The 23413-nt window shown below is 39.6% G+C and overlaps 2 protein-coding genes across 4 annotated transcripts; both read right to left on the bottom strand.

Annotated features, from left to right (window-relative positions):
* Positions 1–1692: 1692 nt before the first annotated feature.
* On the bottom strand, positions 1693–11640 carry LOC103698962 (ruvB-like 2). Of its 3 annotated transcripts, none has more exons than XM_039119532.1 (3): positions 10798–11640; positions 2288–2980; positions 1693–2070 (listed from the first exon to the last, which is right to left on the bottom strand). In XM_039119532.1, the coding sequence occupies exons 1-2, from the start codon at positions 11577–11579 to the stop codon at positions 2335–2337; spliced, it is 1428 nt and encodes a 475-aa protein (XP_038975460.1). In that variant the 5' UTR covers positions 11580–11640; the 3' UTR covers positions 1693–2070; positions 2288–2334. The 3 variants fall into 3 exon arrangements, with proteins under 3 accessions (XP_038975460.1, XP_038975461.1, XP_038975459.1); XM_039119533.1 differs by having other exon boundaries at positions 2293–2980; XM_039119531.1 differs by lacking the exon at positions 1693–2070 and having other exon boundaries at positions 2125–2980.
* Positions 11641–13493: 1853 nt separating this feature from the next.
* LOC120106567 lies at positions 13494–20058 on the bottom strand. The gene is made up of 6 exons (XM_039119530.1): positions 19600–20058; positions 15563–15689; positions 14535–14674; positions 14185–14247; positions 13960–14028; positions 13494–13834 (listed from the first exon to the last, which is right to left on the bottom strand). Exons 1-6 carry the CDS (start codon positions 19801–19803, stop codon positions 13763–13765), a joined length of 675 nt encoding a protein of 224 aa, XP_038975458.1. The 5' UTR covers positions 19804–20058; the 3' UTR covers positions 13494–13762.
* Positions 20059–23413: the final 3355 nt, after the last annotated feature.

Genomic DNA, 23413 nt, shown 5'->3' with positions numbered 1-23413 from the left:
GAGACTCTTGCGTGTGTTGGTTTTCAAGGAGAAAAAGAAAGGGCATCACTTTATTTTTTACATTTGATCTTTACTTCATAGAGAGAGAGAGAGAGAGAGAGAGAGAGAGAGAGAGAGGAGGCACCGGTCTTATCCAAGTACTAGAAAAGACCTGTGTCTGTGAGTTTGAGGACAGAGCTCCAAGGTGCTGCACTTTAATTAGTCTAGTTAAGAATATAGGCTTAGTTGGTTGTTTGAAGGAAAAAAGATGCGCCATGGAGTCACAAGAGAAGCAATATATATATAGAATAACCCAACGACTTGAATCCTGAGACCCCCTGTATCCAGATCATGATGCCAATTTAATATGCTTTATGATCTCTCATCTCATTGGAATCCAATAATCCACATGTTTCCTTTTTCTATAGTTTTTGCTACTCCGAGGCTGTCTCCTTTGAGACTGTTCTTGGGTCATGTGTCGAGCAAATATTAATTCAAAGCACTTTCCAGTCAATCTCTTGTCTGCTGCATTGCTCTGCCCTTGAAACAGATAATTAAAGAAGAGCATTTGGGGGTTTTGGAATGTTCAACCTTCGCTCCTCTAAGTCCTCTTGTTCCTGCTCTCCAGCCATTCATGCAATGCCTTCACAAATCCTCATATTGTGTGTATATATATATATATAGAAGCTGGCAAGATGGCATTAAACAAATAATAATGAAGTCATTCGCTGCAATCCATAATGTTGGATGAGAATCTGGGAGGTGCGGAATCACATCTTCTTGCTTCCAATCGCCCCAACCCCACTTTAAGTCTCTGTAGAAAGATAAAGATGCTTCTTTTGATAGGGAAGCATTCCTGTCATGTTATTTTATTTCCCTTGCTTCCATGTGTCCTTGACTTTGGTGTGCTTCCACGCCTCAAGCGCTGGTCTCCTAAGCGAATCTAGAGATGGGCCTTGAGGCAGGCCCTCGTCCTCCATTGACCGAGATCTATGGATGTTTTGGAACCTGCCGCTGCTTTGCATGTGCACCCAACCAGCACAAGCCCACATGCTTGCACGTGCACTTGCACGCATGCACACGATCACATGCGCACACGTGCACGTGTGCCATCCAGCGATCCAGCACGGGTTTCGTCTCGGACATAGGCCATAGGCTCACAGGCCCGTAGGCACTTGAACCAATGCTCGTCTCTTGAAACCAAGAGACAGCCATGAGCTCAGCTCTCGACCAGTACCGGAACCATGTGGATATCCACAAGCCTGACCTAGTCTAAGCTTTGGCACTGACAAATCCCTAGGTAGCACATGCTCTTCAGCACATTCCTTGGGTTATATTAGTACTGATTCCTGATGGATTGCAGCTTTGAAGATTTTCGGTGCCAATCCAGGGTGTCAAATGTCATCACTCTTTTGTTTCTTCGTTTTTTTTTTTGTTTTGTTTTTTTTTTTTGAGGAAAAGACTAATCAAATCTTTGGCATGCTTCCTTGTATTAATCTCCGCACTCCCTAGTTGGAGGAACAAACAATTCAGGGTCGGCATGGATGATTGAGTTGAAAATTTTGTTGAATTCATAAATCGAGCCAGCACAACCTGCAAAATCATCAATATCTAAATCTTTTTTTTTCTTTTTATGAAATTCAGACCGGCCTACTCCAAAGTTATTCCTAAGTACTTATAAATATATATGATTTTGCTAGTGATGGTGGCCAATTTACGAATTCAATAAAATTTTCAGCCCAATTATCCAACAAGAGACTCAAATATGTTCAAATATAGAAGTACCTTCGGGTGCTGAGGCCATTCTAATATCAATTAACCACCACAAACAAAGATTATACAGTCTGTTCTGGAATGCAACGGGGCCGAAAGAGAATGAAAGCTTCTGCTTTAAGGCGCGAATCTGATGATGGCCAAAAACTCGGGGTTCCCTGGATTGAGGAAAGCTTCAGAATGTTGGTTCCTAGAAATCCACGTCATGTTTTCGTACCATGACACCTGCAAGTACTTGTTCTTTCGCTCACCAAGTGTTCATGCCTTTCATCAATGCAAGGTCCATACAGATGAGCCGGCCAAGAATACAGAATCATCCTGTCAAGGAAAAAACCTTGAATCAAAGAGCTCCATTGCGATAAGAAAAATGTGTGAACCAATATAGAAGAAAACCAACTAGTCTGTCAAAGATTTAAAGTATTAAACAGAACACATCCCTCTACATAGGAAATCTTGTTTTTGACTTGATCCAAGATTCCACACAACCATAGTACATAAATTAAGCAAGAGCAGAATACTTCGATTGTAATCCTACCCTACCATGACAAGTAAACATTCAGATAGAACTCTACATGTCCCAGATCAAAATTGTGTGGTTTCATCTTCATCTGCCTCCCTCAGCACTTCATTGAACATATACTGGCTCTGGTACTCCATTAAATACTGTGCCGATCTTTTCACATCAAGAAACAGCTGATACACCCTACTTATATCCCCCATCTCCACAATCTTACCCTTTCTCTTCTGGCAAGCAAGAGCAGCTGCAGTGATCAAGTTGATCGCATACCTCAAAGAGGTCTCCGCTCCTATTTTTGTTAGCAGAACCTTTGCATCCATTGACATTTCTACGTCTTCCTCTTCACATCTGATGTCAAGAATCTTCCGGATCTCCTCCTCAGTGTATGGTTGAGTAGATATTATCAGCAGGCGGTCAAGGAAATCGGCTGGGATTCCATGAGGAGACCTGTAGTTTGTGCCTCGGATAGTTGTGATCCCTCGGTTTGTGGCAATAACCAGGATGGGGGCCATGTCATTCTCCAATGCGCGATTTAGGAACGAGAAGCATTCAATGTCAAGCATGTGGACCTCATCAATGAACAGGACACCCGGGACTATCTCAGCTTTTCCTTCCTCTCTCCACTCTGCCACTTTTGTATCTATCCGCTCTCTGACTTCACCACGAATTTCACCAGTGTCACCGGTAAAGAGTGCTAAAAAGCCTTGAGTTCTGGATATGGGAGTCAAAAACCAAACTAATTAATGGATTTGAAATTCAAATTTTTAAGAGATATAAAAATAGTATATACCACTATTTTGGTGTGTTTTTAATATGGTGAAAATGCTGGAAATTTTATTTATAAATAATGGTACCCAAGAAAATGAAAAGAAATGCAATGGAAAACAAAACAATAAAAAGAATTCCTGCACTCCCTGCATGAAAAGAGGGAATAATTGCCAATACATGTATGATCCAAGCAATATCGATTATTCACTCAATAAATCTCAGTGTCCGTTAATTTGGAAGGTAATATCTTGCACGGAACAGAGCAGATACAATCAAGAAAGAATGACTGTTTTCTTAGGAGACTTAGCTTAACTCACATGTTCTCATAAATTCTAAGTTAAAGTTAGACCAGATGTAATGGCTGCAACAATTCAAGGATACACACCCAATATATGGCCCTCAATTATAAGGAAAGAAAATTATGGCATAACAAGGGGACAATTTACACGCTGTACAAGCAGAAAGGACAACACCTCAACATCCAAACAGTCCAGCAGATCAAAGACCGAGAATAAACTCGATACATGATGTAGTATGTGTTTCCTTGAAATAATTAGCAGCTTGATCAATAGACCAAATAACAAGTTCAGTCTGAAAGAATCATACAAAATAATTGGAGTAAAAGAATATGCATGGGCATTATCCCTCCGTTTCAAATCTGATTACTCACATAATCCATCTTTCTTCCTTCATGCAAATGATACATGTTACATAACCCTTTATTACTATTCATCGAATGATATTTTTCCCCTTCATCATGTGGATCCAATATATCCAAGCCCTCACAAAGAAGAAAAAGGCTTGCTTCCTAGCTCTGCTCTTTACACCATGTCTAATTGTTTCATTCTTGTTTTGAAAAGCCTCCCTTTTCAGTTCTTAAAAAGTTTATTTTTACATTAACAGAGTGGCAAACCCATCATACACCTACTTCCATGATTAGACCATCTGCCCATCAACCCACCCATTACAAGATGTCATTCGCTCTAACAAAATCTTGATTCCATTTTCCTCTGAGATCTTCTCTGACATGAGATCAGCCATACATGCGCATGAATGCAAAGAAAGGAAAAAGTTTATATTAAACGAAAAAAATGCATAGACTAGCATGGCTAAATGCCAGCCAAACATCTCAACCCACCGAGAGGCTTGCGACCTTACCAAACCAAATGGTAGCAGAAATTTTAGCAATTCAATTGCATACGAGGGAGATATGTACATCACTTCCACCTACCTTTTTAACTCAAGTAAAACTACCGATTCCACAAAAAACAGAACTTTATCCTTGCAGGATTTGATTTTTGCCTTGCCCCTCCTATCGAGACACGCCAATCTGATTCAATCTTCAGTTCACAAGCATTGAGCAGCAATCATCGGCTCCCATATATATAAAATGCAAAGTTCTCCAAACCCCATTGCAACAAGGCAAACCTCAAAGGTTAAGCATCCTCATCCCAACAACCTTCTACAGTCCTTGCTACAGCCTAGAAAACACATCAGCAGATGTACTTTGTTGAGGCCACACCATGAAACCAGATCACCCTATCCCCAGTCAAAAACACATCATGCATAGCATTGACCATTTAATTCTCCACCATTACAAAGACCTTAAATCCAAAGCCATCACCCAATGTCCCATAACGACAAAAAGCATCCCAGCCCCACATAATATCCCATAAAGAGGCCCACAGTACAAAGAGGGTTACTTAATTTTATCTAGGGTCTTAGCCTATAAATAGAGTTGTAAAGGGCCATTGGGAGGCATCCCAGAGTTATTCCAGAGTTGAGTTTTAGTCTTGTTCTCTTGTTAGAGAGTCGGCCGTAAGACTTGGGTGGTGATTGTGCCGATTTCAGTCCTTAGATCTTATGTTCTAGGACTTAGGCTAGTGGTAGATACATCAATCTCCGTTAAATTGGGCTAGGAAGGGAGCTCTTCAATTTCTTGCTGGATTTCTTTTGTTTCATCGTTCTTGCTATTTGTTCTTCAATTAACTGGAATAGAATCCAATTTGCTTTCATTGTTGATCTTTATATTGAATTATTCCACCAACGTTACCTGCAATCGGTCCATCATCAGCGATTTTTAAATGCGCACGCAAGAAGCACGAGAAAAGGGGCATGGTAAGAGCTTTGGACCGTGAGCCCCCATCACCCTACCCCACGCGGGCGCGCGTTTCCCCACCCCACGCGATTCCGCGCACCGGGAAATCGTGCACGAGCACTTTCCCCGCGCTATTAAACGCCGCACGGGCGGTTCCCACGCCCGCACGCTTCCCCAGCCCGCGTGGGGCAGCGCGCCCGCGCCCACGCAGGCTTATTAATGCCACAGTGTGGCATTTATCCCTTTCCCCGCCGGTGCGCTGTTCCGCACATTAGGGAACCGCGTCCGCGCACGGTTCCCCGCGCTGTGAAGCGCCACGCGAGCGTTTCCCCCGCCCGCACGTTTTCCCAACCCGCACGAGCTCATTAATGCCACTCTGTCGCATTTATCTCGCGCGTCCGTGCACGGACACCCACACACGGATGCGAAAATCGAAAGATAAAAAAAAACTTACCGATTCGGTACAAACCGAACCAACCCGGTAGGCGACCAGTACGCCTACCGGTACCGGTACGGCAGACCTTAATTATAACCATAGAATACAACTCTAATCTAGAAGGCAAGATCAGTGGAACTGTCCCGAACCATCCGGTTTGAGGCATCCTGAGCCGTACCGGCGGCTTACCGTGACGGTTTCGGCAAAAAAACCGAAACGCCGTCACCGAAAGAGGAGGAGAAGGAAAGAAAAGAGAGAGCGAGCAGGGAAGGAAGAGGGAGAGGGAGGGAGGTCGGCCGACGTGGCCGAGGCTATCGAAGGCCGGCACTGGCTGCCGGACCCCTGTTCAAACGAAATAGAAGGTCCGACCCCGGCCTCCGCCACCCACACCACCACCGACCTCCGACAGCCTCCCTCCCTCCTTTGCTCGCTCTCTCTTTTCCTCTCTCCCACGGTCTCCTATGTCAGTACAGGCCCAGCACAGCATGGCATGGCACGGTGCAAGTCCGTACAGACTCATGTCATTGGGCAACCAGTACAGTGCCCGTTATTGGCACAACAGACCCTACTGGAAAGTGTCCTTCAAACTTAAGTTCCCATTATGCAATATTGCATAGGCAACAACACAGACTAGATTCAAACATGTATCTAAATGCCGCATTAGCAAAAGAAAAATAAGGAGATACAGAGATGTGCAAAAAATAATTTTAGCTAAATATAAATATTCAATAATGTATAGAAGAAAACTATTAAAATACCTCATTATAAGGGTCTCCCAAAATACATGTTTCTCATTTAAACTTCCTAATTAGCTTAAGGATTTTACAATTTTGAGATTTTGTAAAGTTATTTTAATACCTACATATTGACCAATCCCTAAAAAGACCAAAAGTTTACTTTCGACATTGTTATGGGGAGCTCATTGTTGGAACCTAACTTTCTTCCAATTTATAATAGTTGTAGTTGAAAATGTTTGATATGTATCCAAGTATATGACATGTATCTGGTTCAAATACAGATAACATAGATTCTAGAAGTTGAATCTAAGTGTCCGAGCAACCCAGCCATCGTCATCAATGGGAGATTTTTTTTTCCTTATTTTGACTTGATTGCTATCTAATAATGTAGCAGCATCATCACTAGCTCACACATTTGGATCAGCATCATAGATGCAATGTTCAAAGCCCAACTTCTTTGTGCTAGTAACACCATGACCACCTCCAATAGCTTCATCATCATCCATAGAACACAGTTAATTCACAAATACCGATATTATATTTGTAGTTACCAATTTAAACAAGGTGTTTGCACAAAAACCTAGTCTATTTGTATATTGCCAAAACAGGTCACTTTTTTTTATTTTTGCAGAATTTGTCCATCTAAAACTTTACTAGACCCTAATGGCCCCATACACAAAGGAACGCACACATTTAGCTCAATGATGCAAAGATACTGCTAATGGGTGCACAGATTAATACAAGCTAATGCACATGTAAAATTGTTATTAGCATAGTCATAACAGTAGGCAGATAATGGTCTGGCAAAGCCAAAAATGAACTTTTCTATTAAAGGAGGTATTGAGTGACTCCTTTTGCTCATATAAAGATGAATTGGCTTCCCATTTAAAATTTCTCCTTTCCAAAACTTGCGTAATAATTCTTAAATTCTATGATATATATATGAAATAATACACATTCTGTCATGTTCTTGAGAACGGCGTCCTAGAAAGATGGGACTTCCTAGTTTAAGAATACTTGAATAGGATTTTCTGCCAAATTTTATGTAAAAATAAGAATGTAAAAACATACATTTGTGGTACCCCATTTATGAATTTAACATGCGTACAAATACATAGATCTAAACATAATAGATTATTGGCAGCTGAATTTGAAGAACCACAATGTTGATCATGAACTACAACATTGAAAATATCCAAAACCCAAAAAGTATGCGTCTTTAAGAACATTTACCCACGCATCATTGGTCAGAAAACATATGATATCAATAATTCTATCATGTTAAAATGGATAACAGTGCATACAGATTTTGGTTACACAAAAGATTATGAGCATATTAAGACATGCCTGAGCCAAAATTCAATAAAAACAAATGATTTATTATTTCTGGGTATTTTTTCCTTAATGTTGCATATCAACAAAGGATACTCTGTTCAAAATATTCATCATTGATTTTGCACTGGAAGAGACTAGTGTTCCTCGTTCTCACATGTATTGGATTCTGTATGCAAGCGCATGCACATATTTCCGAGTTCTTGCCACATATCCTCTAAACAAGGTTGTATTAATATCTGAAAGCATCCATATCCAAAACTATCCTAATGCATCCAATACACACACTCTCAATTCTCTTAAAGAGAACAAGACATGAATTGTTATGTTTGTCCTATGCTAGATGTAACTAGATTGTTCAATCATCCCATCTTACAGCAAGCATCCTGCGTAAAAAAGTGCAGAAGACTGGAAGTATTAGTCTTATTGTTCATGGACATGACATCTTCAATCTAAAGTAACTATCAAGTTGCACACTTCATAGAAGGGCATTCACCATTTAATCATTTCTTTCACGATAATCTTTCCCAAACCAATGGTCTCACCTCTTCATGATCCTCAATTCAAAGTTTTATTCACTTCTAGTTTTGCCAATTTACTCCTCATCTGCTGACAGTGTTTTTAGAAGAATATAAAAGAAATAAGCAAGCTATGTCAAATCTACTCAAAGAAATACTCCAATGGGGTAGATTCAATTACATCAAGAGTTAGCGTAAACAAAATTAGTCAATGGAAATCATATCGTATTGTATATTGTATTACAAGCAAATACCCAATACACCCATATATAACATACCAATTTTCTCAACTTGAAAATACCATACAGACTGACATCTTTAACATTAGCAGTAAAAAGAAATAACTTGGACAAGAAAAATGATGGTCAACCAGGGTAGCACTTCTAATTCCAAAATGTGCAAATTAGGAAATAGTTCTTTATAAATTATTATAAAAGTTACTTTCATTTCTGGATTTAGCAAAATGTTTTTTAAAAAAACAGAATGGAAAATGCCTTTGGTGTATAATTTTCCAACATTAAATGCTACAATATAATTATACCAAGTGACTCCATCTAATCAGTATGAAGGTTCATACTCTTTGTTGTTTATTATAGGCATTTGAGATTAATATATTTTAGAAAATGTAATTTGGCTAGATGTCAATTAGTTGAGATTATCGCAATGTAACTTTCACCATATAAAATTCAAACGTTAGATTTAGATGGCATCATAAAGATTATTTATTTTTATCAAAGTTTCTTCTCGCAAGTTCATTAGGAGATACAACATCTGAATTATTCCTCATGATAATAGTCCTAAATGCTCTCCTTGAGATGATCGGAGAAGAAACTACTACAAAATCTAACATTAGTTGCTTAAACTGTTGAACCCATGACTTAGAACAAGAGAGTAAATGGTCTAACAAAATATACCAGATTTGAAGATGCTTTGGGCTGATCTGATATCTTGCTGGAATTTCTTTCTAAAACCAGAATTTGTGACAACTGAACTAGCAAGGTAATTACTCTATAGGAAATGGGTAACTATTAGCTATCATAAGATTAGGGATCTAGGGGTATAAATAGGTTTTGAGGCCCAACCTTGACAACACAAAAAAAAAAAAAAAAAAAAATTACAGATTGGTGGGATTTATTGCAGCAATCAACTTTTTAGATTTTTCTAGATCTGATGATTGCTATTGATTTAACTTGCTAAAAAGAACATAAGAAAAGCTAAAGAAAACATATTGAAAAAAATTTAAGAATAAGGCTATGGAGAGCTGTATATCAGCTTAATTATAAACTGAGCTCAATTCCAGCTTAATTTTGAACAGTATCGATACCCAACTTGATCAGCTTAATTATAAACTGATCTGAAGGATGAGAGCTGTATATCAATGCAGACGAATATAACAGAACCAAAATTCTTTGAAATTGTATGGATTAAATAGACTTGAATCCATTATGATGTTTTATTTCATGTCAACACATGGTTAATTATCAATCTCAATGATATCCAGCAAAAACAGTAATTCATATCCAAGTAGATTTAGTGGTATGCATTTTTACAAGAATCAAAGAAGTATTTCAATGACTCCATAACATCTACTCATTGTCATAGAGCTAGCTAAAATGGTTCAAAGATGAAAGAATAATTTTCTCAATTTATCTTTTTTGTACATTTAATATATACTTTCTCAAGGTTGTAGATTTGATGCATGTCTATCCATAAAATGAACTGGCATGATATGCAATACTTAACGCCTAGTAGTCACGTATGTGTCAAATCTAAGTTAAACCTTACTTTATCAACCAAAAGAATACATAACCATATTTCTTGCAAGTTTCCAAGCATACATCAATTTTGCATCAACAACAGCAAGAGCCACCTCGATATTCCCAATTAATTCTGATGATACCAATGAAAACTATCAAAGGTAAAAGCTAAAGCACCTAACCATAAAATATTTTACAACTATCCCATTTATCCCCTTCTCTACATGTATATCCTACTGCATATATCAACTGTACCATGTAAGCACCAATGCTTGTCAGAAAATTTAAAGAATTGATATGAAGCATATGTTCCATGAAATTATATTACTTGGTGCCACCTTGGCACAGACTGTCAAAATATTCATCTAATAGGTGTACCCCTCAAAGCTGATGGCACCAAATGGAGGATCTAATAAAAAAACCAGAATTCTTCAACGCTGGTATATGTAATCAGCTTCATCAAAACACTCATACTGATTCTTTTCATACCCATATAATTCTTCCCTATTTGTTTTTGCGTTTCCTTCCATTATAGTGTATTTTTTTTCCTCAATTTGCACTCATGTCTTTCAGTCAGCCTACCTCCATATATTTTAGTTTAAGAACACACCAGCTGAACCTTAAAGGCTGAGTTGCAGCCGACTTAATTTAATTCAACAGCCCGAGAATTCCAGATATGAGTGGCACTGAAGCGCCAAAAACCTAAGACTTCTCTTTGGAATAAAAGCAAACATATCATGTACAATACAACTCCAGACAACAAAAAATTAGAATTCCCAAACCCCAAAACTAAAATAATGTACACCATCTCAACACAGCGCATTTGTAAAAAGAAAAAAGAATAAAAAAAAGAAATTTTGAGAGAAAGAGAGCACACCAAACCTGCTGTTGATGACATCGATCTCGTGAAGGGTGACGCAGTGCACGACCTCCTTTCTCTTCTGCAGCTCCCCCTCAGGGCACCTCACAAACTTCGTATGGGGTCCGATGGCATCGTAGTCCCTGGATCGTCCGATGGACCGCCCCAGCTTCGTGACCTTCCCGGACGCCTTATCCAATGTGATCACATCCCCGCTCTGCACCTTCTCCTTCATCAGTGCCTCGATCATCTTCGCGCCCAAATCGTACACCGTCTCCATGTCGGAGGTCTTGAGTGTAAGCTTCCCGGTCTTGGAGGCCGACGAGGACTGGCCCGAGCCGCTTGCACCGCCTCCAGCGGCAGCGGGGCGGTCGATGGTGAGCTCGACGACCTCGCCCTCGATGATCTCGGCCTCCTCCTTGATGCGGACGCCGATGGAGCGGCGGAAGGCCTGGGTGAGGGCCTCGGTCTTGGACATCTCGAGGGAGAAGAGCTCGGAGCCGGATACGGTGGCAAAGGGGGTCTCCTGGCCGAGGGACTTGGCGAGGCCCATGGCGATGGCGGTTTTCCCAGTGCCGGGCTGGCCGGCGAGGAGGATGGCGCGGCCGGCGATCTTGCCGTCGCGGATGAGCTGGAGGATGAGCCCAGCGGCCTTGCGGGCGGACTGCTGGCCGACCATGCCCTCGGAGACAGCGCGCGCCTCCAAGGCGGAGTCGAGGCCCAGGCCACGGATGTGGGAGTGGGCACCGATGCGCTCGATCCGGGTGAGGTCGCGACTCTCCGAGAGCCTCTTGAGCTCCGCCATGGCAGCGGACAGGGAGAAGAGAGCGAAGCGAGAGGAAGGGAAGAAAGAACAATAACAGCGGAAGGAACCGAGCAAGCGAGCGAGGGTTTTAATAGGGGTTAGGCGGCAAGAGGCCGATAATACTACGAGTATTTGCCACGTGCTAGCGGAGAGTTGAGCGAAGATAAAATGAAAAAGAAAACGTCCTTTAAAAATAATCAAATATAAATTAACTATATTAAATAAATTAATAATCATTAGTTTTATATAATATATTTTAATATTTTCTTTATTTTATGCATTTTGCTTTTTTTTTTGAATTTCTTTCGCTTTTCACAAACTTACTGCCATTTGTTTTTTTTTTATTTTTATTTTTATTCTATGGGGCATGACTTACTCCTTTGTTTTTATTATACTAGAGTCTCGATGTGTATTAAAATCTTACAGTCCATCATTAAATCTCATTTTTGAGATCACAGCCATTAAGTTTGCATCTTGCATGCTTCAATGCATTGCACATGCTCCATACTAATTATAATTATTTACAGATAATTATTTCAATGCATGGCACTAGATAAAAGAGGAAAAACTAATCTCAACAAATAGGGCCAAAAAAAAAATCAAAAATACTCTCCTTGATGCCAACTTTGCATAGAGGTTTAATCTCCCGAAGTACCAACAGTTTGCCTATTGGACATATTTTGTTGTCTTTTTGCATAAACAATTAGGCTACCAGGGCAAACAACTTCAAAACCTATACTGCAATTTTCTACCCCTAGCCAATTATTCTACCCATAAGAAGACTCACCATTTAGAAAAACGGCTCTTCATTCTTAATGCACTCATAACCCTCAAGTATAATTATACAATAACAAGCATATCAGATATTCCAACAGATTGATAATTATACATGTAATAAGAAGCCTAGGTGTTTAAAATAATTGGCCATGCTCACAAACATTGAGCGCCCGTTTGATTCGCAGAAAAAAAAGAAAAAAAATATGATCAACGAAAAAGTAAAAAGATACATCTTGATTGGAATTTTTAAAAGAGAAATATGAAAAAATTATATTTCCGCAGGAATATGATTCCACATTTCATGAAAAAAAAAAATCTCATAAAAAATACGAAAAAATTATTTTTCGGTGAACTAAAAATCAAAATATTTTTATTTTTCAAAAAAAATCATTTAAGAATCTTTAATTGATCCTAATTTTTATTAAAATTATAATAAAAATTACACATAACTTTTAAAAAAATAAATGGTCAATCAAACATAAGCATTTTGAAAATCTATTATTTTTGCATAGTCAGCCATGCCAAAAATACTTTACTAAGCATTCTCTTTTCAAAAATCTTATTACCATGAGAAAAAATACTTTCCGCAAACCAAGCAAGCCTTAAAAGCATGGCCAAGTGCCCGATATTAAAAATTTAACAAAACCGCTACCTATAAATGATTGGCCATGCCACATTTTTTTATTAATGACCTTAATTTTGCACAGATTCTCAGTTTTAGCAGCTTAGAGCAATCAACAGAAAAATACTTCAGCAAATAAAATACATGAGCGAAATCGGTGGAACTAGAAAAGTTCACATCAACTCCAACAAATCATCCACTACATGGCAGTGCTGCAATTAAAAAAGCACCAAGTTGCCCACGAGGTCATCTGCAAATTTGAACAAGGATATCATCAGGCAGCCTCCTGCTCCATGGGTAACACACTAGATTTCCAGAGTAAAGCTTCTTGTCCTAAGCGTACAACCTTCATGAACCAGAGCCTAGCAGTAAGACTAAACAAGTTCGGAACATTCCAATACTCCTCATTAGACCATACACAGATGCCCCACTGAAACAGTACCTCATCAGCACCATTAGGACATGCAGCATGATGCAACTCAATCATCCAACGAAACAACTCTTTTAAGCCCGAGTAAGCAGTTAAACAGAAACATGGCATTTCCTCCCAAAATAGTCAGCAGTGCAGCATTGGCAATGTCGAAAGCCATGATGGCTTCAAGGTCTTTAACAGTGTATATATCTACATTACAGGACTAAAAGGAACCTCCAGTTATGAAAAAACCAGTTACCCAAGCTGTTCTGGTAACCAAAGCCAGGATACATATGTTACATAGTATAGCTACAGACATCGAAAGGCCTACTTCCAATCTGTTAGCATTGAGATGGAAAGCTTCTCCCCAGGTCAATTGCAGACAGTTTTGAGTCTCTTTGCAGCCTGCGCAAACCCTACAATAACCTGCAACTCATCCAATTGCTTCATGATGAACAGAAAGCAATTGGGTTTCCACAATGCCGAGTGAAAATCCTTGGTGGGCTTTACATGAAATCGTTTTGAATCTAAAAGCAAACGAAGCAAAGAGGGAAATTTTGCAAACTTACCTGTGACATGAAATGCCTCTGAACTGCTTCAATTAGCTGCTCCTTGGAGGGGTTAGGACTTGCAGCCACCTGTTCCAGGCCAAAAAGGCACGAGTCCCGCATAAAGGATATATAAAAAAAGACATTAAAGGGGGAAAAACCCATAATGTATGAAATAGATTGATTGCTTGTTCATTTTACTATTAAAGATAATAATCGATAAATCATTATAATTGAGGTACTTACAAGATTGAAGTGACGCCAATATCTCCATAATGCTGTTGTTTCTAGCTTGCTCAGGTCAACTTTCTGCACCAAACACATGAAAATTTTAACCATGAATAAAGCTACAAATAATTTATTGAAATGAGTCGTGAACGTTGCTCTAGACATGAATGACTCAGAAAAAATAAATAAAAAAAGATGGTGCACAGCAGAAAGAATCTAAAATGGCATCTCCCAGCACCTGGCACATCACAGCCCTAACTGTAGTGTGATATGCCAGGTGCAGGAAATCCCCAAGCTGAATCACGTCCAATAGTACTGCTTCTGCAGCATAGCATTGCTCACTCGACAGTCATGAGCATGGGTCATACCGTTGTGCCCCTGGAGGATGAAACAGATCCCTTAGATTGAGAATCACACGAATGAGACCGGCTCGAGGATTTGCCAGAAGACCCTTTGTGCTGTCTACTTCTGGATCTGTGTGGCTTTTGTGATTGTGTGTCATCAGATGCTGCCAGAGTTAGTTACAGCAAACAGGAAGTCATAAGAGCAAGAAAATGATGAAGCCTGATCCAACAACCCAATTAAACAGTGAAAAGATGCTCTTGGAACATTAAAGGTTGTGGATTAAGAAGCATATTCAGACTAGGTAACAAGGATGCTATATTTTTCAGAAAATTCCTCAAGATGTCCCTTACCAAAAATGGCTTTGCTTTAGCACCTAATCCTAGTAGTAGTTTAACATTCTAGTAAGAGCACTTCAATTATCAAAATATCAATAACTACAATAAACGTGTGAACCGATTTATACTTCATCCCCTTAGCCACTAAATAAGACCAAATTTAGCTAACAAATAATAACAAAACAAATATTCCATAAATATTACCATCAATTTTCAGTTGTCATGTTTCCAAACTAGTACAATTCATTTTCATGTATGGAACTGAATACAGAACCTCTTCTATCTCCATGATCAAGCCGAGAAGATGCTAGATAAAATAGTTATACCAAAACCTCTGCATTCCAACTTAACCTATAAGCGACAGTATCATAACAACATGCAATTGAATGTTGCAGAACGCTAAAACCATAGATATTAAGATCCTTATGCATGCACTAGACATAAGATTGTTTATTTGAGAATCGATATACTACATGACAGCATACAGAAAGAATTGTTGCCTAACGACAATCGAAAGGCCCATAAAAGGGGGAAAAGGAAAACCGATGTAGTACAAAAAACAAGACCCTTGACAACTACTCAAAGAAGGGCGAGTGAGGATCACAAATAATATTCCTGGAGCAGAAGAAACTTAGCAGCATGAGTTCTTGATAAATTACACGACTTTAAAAAAGGGAGAAAGAAAATCGACAATAAGATATAAAGTGAGTGCTCACCCATGTCAGAAACATTCCACTGCATATTTTCACATCCAATCTCATCATCCTCCTCATGACCAGTTGGGGCTTCAATCACACTAAGTGCATTTCTTTGCAGCTTCACCTCTATGCCATTAGTCAGGACCTGAAATTTCATGAATGAGCAAATCGAATGACAAATTAATAACCTTAAATCCATCAGATAAACAAATCAGTTCATAGAAGAAATTATCATAGATCAGAATAAAGATTAAACAGAGAACCAGATGAAAATGACAGAAATACAACAAAGCATGAAGGAAGAACATACAATCTCCAGGCACAAACAACTAACTCTAGCAATCACGAAAACCACCACAAAACTCTAACAAGATTTCTTTAGTAAGCGCATACCATGACCATAACGATCCAGGCCTTTTCCATCTAACTGGGTTAGATTTCCATTCTACGAGTATTCCTATTGAGTAAGTGCATGGCATCATTAAAAGTATTCCTCATTGTCTAGTAAGCGATCATTAGAAGTGTAGAAAATTACAATTATAGGCCTTAAAGAGAATCAAATGTCAAATTTTGACTCTTCGGATTGAATTTTCATCTGCTGCCGCACGAGAGAGAGAGAGAGAGAGAGAGAGAGAGAGAGCATGATAATCACAAAATCATTGTAGACCTGTGATGTATGTAGAAGACCTAGGATTGCATTCCATCTCAAACCAACAGACTACTTTTTGTGACATTATTTTTAAAAAAAAAACACTATCAGAATACCATCTTATACAACAGGCTCCAAGATAATTCAAAAAATGTCAGAAGATGTCATTATTATCTACAGTGATTCCTTACTGGAAATCTAAGGAACCTTAGCCATTGATAAGGAAAGGTCTCATTGCCCAACAACAAATTCTACATACATGCCGTAAACATGGAACAAAACACAACTTTAAATGAGTTACAAATCAAACATACTCCTTGCTTTATAGCTAAAAGTATAACCATCAATAAGGAACAGCCAAACTACCCACAGACAGCTCCTACATGCAGATTATCTATATGCAACAAAATACAATTTCAAGTCAGAAATCAAATTTTCAAACATAAAAAGTAGGGTTTTTTGCATGGATACCCTTCTAAACATCAGATTTTGCGTGAATACCCTTCCAAAATTGATATTTGCATGTATACCCTCGTAAAACTCCGTTATTGTACAAATACCCCTAATATAACGATTGTTCTAACAGTGTTAAAAAAATATTTATATTAATTAAAAATAAAATTAAAAATTGAAATGACGTTATTATCCTTACTCTTCCCACACCCCCAACCTCCCCCCCCCAAGCGCGGCGCCCGGCTTCCCCCCCCTCCCCCGCGGCTTCCCCCCGCGTATCGGGATTGCAATCGCGCGCGTCAGCCCGCAGGCGATCGAGATCGCGATCCCGCGGGCCATGGGGAGCAAGATCGGCCCAAGATCGCGATGCAACTTGCTCGCAATCTCCTTCCTCCTTCCTCCCTGTTCTGTAATCCAACAAATGATAAACAAAAATTCTTCTTACTTCTAAATCTATCCTCTCCAAAAATTAGCCGAGAACGCGATCCATCCTTCAAATCTTCCAAATCTCTCTTATCTTTCATTGTCAGAATGCAACTCTACATTTAATCAAAAAGGGCACAACGAAAAATTAAAAAGATGTGCCAAGTGGCTGTCAGTTAGATATCTACCTTGAAAATAAGTAAACAACGATGACTCAGGCTCAATGCAACATCTATTAAACCAAAATAATAATAATAATAATAATTCACACCATCTGTTTCTCTGACTCTAACACAATCAGTTGACAGAATAGCTGAGATCTAGACCTACTGACAGCATTCACAATGAAGAGTCCATCAGATACAGCCAATTTGTAAATCCTATTGTATATTTTTGTTATATTCATGATAAAGAAACAGGCCTCTGGTCATAGAACCAAATGCATTTCCTAATAAATACAGGATTATAAAGGCTATCATATTAATTAATGTATCTAAATTCTTTCCATCTACTAGAATTTTTTTTGCGTATATACCCTTCTAAATATAAAAAATTGTATTAATATCTTTGTAAAGTTATTATTTGCTTGTATACCTTATAAAAATTTCTATTTGCACGCCTACCCATTAAGAGTATTTTAGTCATTTTAATTTGAAAACGTTAATTTTTTAACGGCGTTAGATGGTATGGGTATATATGCAAAGTTAAAAATAAAAAAGGATAGAATAGCAAAACAAGTATTTTACAAGGGTATACATGCAAATATCAATTTTGGAAGGGTATTCACGCAAAATCCAATATTTAGAAGGGTATCCATGCAAAAAACCCTAAAAACTATAATGACCAAGAAAAAAATTACATTGCTACCTGCAAATTTCTATATATATCATCCAAATGCAACAAAATACTTTAGACAAGCTATAACTTAATTATACTCTTATAATAGCTAAAATTCATAACCAACAAGAAAGAAAGGTTATGTTGCTTACAGACAATTATTACATTTATGTCATTCAAGTGCAAGAAAATACAGCTTCAAGCACGTCACAAATCAAAAATATTTTTCTCCATAAATATTAAATAAAAAGAGAATTTAAAAGGCACGTTGGGGGCCTTACCAAAAATCCCAAAAAAAAAAAATCATTAGCTCAGGAAAGAAGTATGCCAAGCACATGAACTCGGATCCAGATGATCCAAAATTCCAGATTTCATTTGAACACTTGTTGATTTCGTATATTCCATAGATATCTGCTGAATAGTTAAATAATACAGCAGAAGACACAAAATCTGAGAACAAATTGCAACTAAAACATATAAAACAGGGACAGCAAACAAAAGGAAAGAAAGATTCAAAAGAGACATATCAATAAACCATGCATACACAGTTGATCTAATCAAGATCTAAAAATCCCCAAGGGAAAAATTAATAAATAGCCATTATCGTGCCAGCTATTAACTATAAAGTGCATCCCCAACTTATATGACACGTAATTACGAAGTGATTCCAAAATTTACATAAATGCAGAGATGCCAGTATTGAATTATCCGAATTCAAACAAATAAAATTGTCAAATCTCAAAATTTGAGGTCGAAAATCAGCCAAGATATCCTCCATTCGCAACAATTAATCAATCAAGACCCCAAATGGCCCAAATAACCTATAATTCAAGTACATTACACTCAAACCCTGGATATATTGACTGAAAATAGGACATGCAACCGGAACACAACCAAGAATCCAGAGGAAAACAATTTCACCCTCGAGCTATGAGTCCATAAAACAGTAGTCATGCGTAAATATGATAATCTAGCAGCGATCATCCAGAAGAACCATTACGCTCAATACTTCAACTGCAATCATAGAAATTGTGCCAGGAATTCATGACCATCGAAGCTAATTATAATCAGATGATCATCAAAAGCCAGGACAAATCTCTATCACACCGAAGTAGCCTGATCAGAAAAACCCTAAAAGTCGACTTGAATCGCATATACTACACTCAAAAAAATCTGAAAATTTTGATTTGCTACAAGAAATCTGGCATGCACAAACCCTAAAAGGAAAGTTTATCTACTCAATTCATCAATGCAGCAAAGAACCCTAAAATCCAAGTCGATTGACGTGGATTACCAAAATTAGCAAGTATTCCTAGACATGCAACTAATAAGTGCATCACTAAACACTGAAATGCAATTTAAAATCGAAACAAGAAGACATAGAAAGAAAGAATGAAGCATCTTTATCAAGATCCAAGCTTCAAAAGAAGTACTTATTTCTTAACTTCATAAACTCCAATTAGCAAAACCTCAAATCCAAACCCTAAACTCATCGAATTCTACCACATTGTCCAATTAAACCCAGACAATGAACTAATACATCAAAACGCGAATTTTTGCTTCAAAATCTTGTTCAACAAAAAGAATTTTTTTTTAAGAAAAAAAAAAGAACGAAGCATCCGAATTACACCCCTAGAGATCCACAAAAAATCTCTAAGAAACCCCATTTCGGGCAGCAATCTCGAGAAATTACCAGCCAATGCCACCCGCCTAGGCCGACGGCCTTCTTGACGACCCCCTGGAGGCCGACAAGCACGGATTTGGTCCGGTTGTTGCCGGTCACCACCACCTTGGTGTGCCGCGGTAGCACCGATAGCTCCTCCTCGCTGCTCTCCCCGCAGCTCTGCTGCGTCAGCCCGTATCCACCGTTCATCTCCCGCACAACGGCCTCCAGCATTCCACTCCTCCTCCCTCCACTCCCCCCCACCCCCACCTCCACTCCACCGAACCAATTCCACCCCCCTCAAAAAAAAAAAACAAAACTTTGAGCAAATCAAAGCTACGGATCCCTCAAGAACTCGAGATCAATCATTTCGTAAGAGAATTCGGAGAATTTTTTAGCGGAATTTGAGCAAGGAAACAGGGGAATTTTAGCGGAATTAATGCAAGCGAGAGAGAGAGAGAGAGAGAGAGAGAGACTGTGCTTTCTCGCTTTCCTTCTCACTCTTTTCTATCCTCTCTTTTTTTTTCTCCCTGTTTGGCTTCGCGGCTCTGAATCCCGACGACGAGGGGAGGGCCAATGGGAGTAGGACGCGTGTCCCTCTCCGGGTCGGGCCTCGGTCACGGCTAGCGGTTACTGGTAGCGGGGTTGGCCGCGAAAACGGACAGGATTGCCCCTGGTTTTTCCTCTCTTCTCTTATTCTTTTATTTTTATTTATGGAGTGGGCGGGATGGCTAACTATGTAACTTGTAACGCTTTTTCTTGTATCCGTTACGTAAATGATACTTGACACATGTACGTGCATGAGCTCGCAGCCAACCCCACTTTTTTTTCCCTTCGATATTGTATTTATTCAAGCATGTGTCATGCATCTGATACGTGGATTCGTATAAATGTTGTTCGACATAAAGAGTGTCTTACTTGTACAATGACGTAGTTTCATAAAAGGAAAAGTTAATTATAATTTTTTCAAGCTTTTTGGTTGTAATATATGTTATGTGAAGCATTCAAGTTGTTAAACATATTGTTAATGCATGTTATATATATACACATAAATATATATGCTTTGTTAATTGCTACTATTGAAACTAATATCTTTTAAAGTCATTGTTTAAGCAAGAGTTGTAGGAAATATATATCATGTCATATTCTATATTCAATGCATGATGTATGTATCATCTTAACCAGCAGCCAATTACTTCTTTGTAATGTTTTATAACAAAACAAGTACCACGTGTGATATATATATATATATATATTGTACGATTATTATAGATACCACTATTATTAGCCGGGTTCGAACAAATCTTTTTTTATTACTTGGATTAAAAAATAGGTTGAAATTATTTTTTTAAAAATGGATTTCTTACTTGCATATATGTCTTGCATTGTTTGGATCATAAGGTAAGCACTACTAGATAGTGCAAGATTTTTTCTTTTTTTTGAGTTTCATGTTTATAAAATGAGATGATAAATGCTTGCTAGATGTATGATTGAAGTATGAAAGTCAATATAGATTAATTGTTTAGCTAAAAGGTGGCAGAAGTACGAGCACAATAGAAGTATGTGCTGGCATATTAATTATCCAGAGTACCTGTAATTTATTTAGATTTAGTTCTAAAAATTGAACGAATCTAATTTTAGAATCTGACTCGATCTCACATGTTCTTTAAAACGGATCGGAACAGATCTAAGCAGGTGGGTCGAGTCGGGCGGTAGGTCAAATCAGACCCATTTGTAGCCTTAGTGATGGAGTCATGGCATTCATGCAACTTAGGTGATATGTAGTGGTTGACATTGATGATATCATCTACTTTGCTCTGCCCCTTATGCTAACATGATTAATGTAAGTGATTCCTTGTGCATGAGAAAAACAAACAGGCTATTTCTCATTTCCTCTTTTTCTGACTCCCTAATCGAAAAGGCTGCTATGCTGTTTTAATAAAGCCAGTGGCAATTTCTGTGATTGTTTCCGATGACGAGGGCAGAAATGGAAGCGGAGATAACGAGAACCGTAGCAGAGAGGGTGGTTCTATATACACCCCCCCCTATTGCTCAGGACACCCCCCAAAAATTAAAAAAAAATTAAATACTCTCTACACCCCCCCCATTTGCTAAGGACACCCCTAAAAAATTAAAAATACCTAAATTACCCCCCACCCTCCCCACCCCCTCACCTAAATTGCTCTCTACACCCCCCAAACCCCCCCCCCACCCCGCTCTTCCCCTCCAAAACACCCGTAACCCTTCCGCCCAAAAAACCAGCCTCAAGCACCTCGCCGGCGGCCAAACCCCCTCCGTCTCCCCCTTCTCCCTCTCGTCGCCGGTCGGTGCAGTGCACCTCGCCAACGCCCAAAACCCCCCCGTTCCCCCTTCTCCCTCTCGTCGCCGGCATTCTCCCGATCTCCGACCACCTCGCCGGCTTCTCCCGGAACCACCTCCCCGGCCATCTCCCGAGCAACGAGCACCTCGCCGGCGCCTCCACGACCACCTCGAGGTAGCTCCCCCCCCCCCGCCTCCAGTGCTCCGTTCGGCACTGGATCGCCGAACAGAACCCTTCTGTTCGGCTGAACAGTGCCGAACAGAAGCCCTCTGTTCGGCAACCCTCAACCGAACAGAAGGCTTCTGTTCGGCTGCACGGTGCCGAACAGAAGCCTTCTGTTCGGCTGCACAGTGCCGAACAGAAGGGTTCTGTCCGGCACCGTGCAGCCGAACAGAAGCCTTCTGTTCGGCTCTGTGCAGCCGAACAGAAGCCTTCTGTTCGGCACTGTGCAGCCGAACAGAAGGCTTCTGGTGCCAAATCGCGTGCCGTGCTGAATTTTGTGCCGAACATTTATGTATGCAATTGAATTATTTTCTTTGATATAGCCTAACATTGAATTTCTATATTTTCAGACATGGATCCCCGTCCCGCCAGAGTTAGACCTACGGCGTCAGCTAGGAGACGTCGTGCTAGGATTGCTTCTCCCGAGCCTGCTCATATGCCATCGGACTCTCCTGAGTCAGAGCATGATGATATGCCCGCTAGGGGCGAAGACGATGAGTCCGTTGGACCATGTCCAGGAGGTCCAGAGGATGAGTCCGTCCTGATCAGTTTCAGGACGCATATAGCAGCTTCCATCTGGAGGCAACAGGTATTGTTTATTTGTTATAGCATTATATTTTGTTTATTGATGTTTTATAAAGTAGTAGTAATTATACATTTATATTACAGGAACGAGCTCCACTAAAGTACATGAACCATACTGCCAAGGTTGGTGAATGGAAGTGGTGGTCTTCAAACCAACCAAATACCAGGTTCAGAGCACTATTGAGGCAGTCGGGCCTCGTAGAGTTAGTACAGTGCTCTTATCGATTCATCGATAAGATTCTGATTTCGGGCTTCGTAGAGAGATGGCAGCCCGAGACGAACACCTTCCATATACCATTTGGCGAGATCACTATCACGTTGGATGATGTATCCGCCATTTTAGGGATTCCTGTCGCAGGTTCCTCAGTATCAGTTTCTCCTGAGAGGATGAGTGATCGGGATGCTGAGGAGCTACTTGTGGAGTTGTTGGGGGTGTCAGCTGGAGACGCGCGTCAGGAGGTACTGTCATCGCGCGGTCAGTCTGTGAGGATGGAGTGGCTGAGGACTCAGTTTCACTCTGTCTCTATCTGTAACAATCAACTCAGGCAAAACATCATCAGCTATGACACTGCGCAATCTCTCTAATGCCCAAGTATAGCTTTCTTCCCCCCTCAGAATTTAAGTATACAAAAGCAACTGAAAATGTCATGTCAGTAGATGTCACCCCCACAATCTCTAAGAGCGGAAGACGATACCTATTCGTCTTGTACGTGCAAT

Source organism: Phoenix dactylifera, unplaced genomic scaffold, assembly GCF_009389715.1.
Source record: "Phoenix dactylifera cultivar Barhee BC4 unplaced genomic scaffold, palm_55x_up_171113_PBpolish2nd_filt_p 000566F, whole genome shotgun sequence".
In the NCBI taxonomy this organism is placed as follows: domain Eukaryota; kingdom Viridiplantae; phylum Streptophyta; class Magnoliopsida; order Arecales; family Arecaceae; genus Phoenix; species Phoenix dactylifera.
This window is presented reverse-complemented; position numbering and strand designations above follow the sequence as displayed.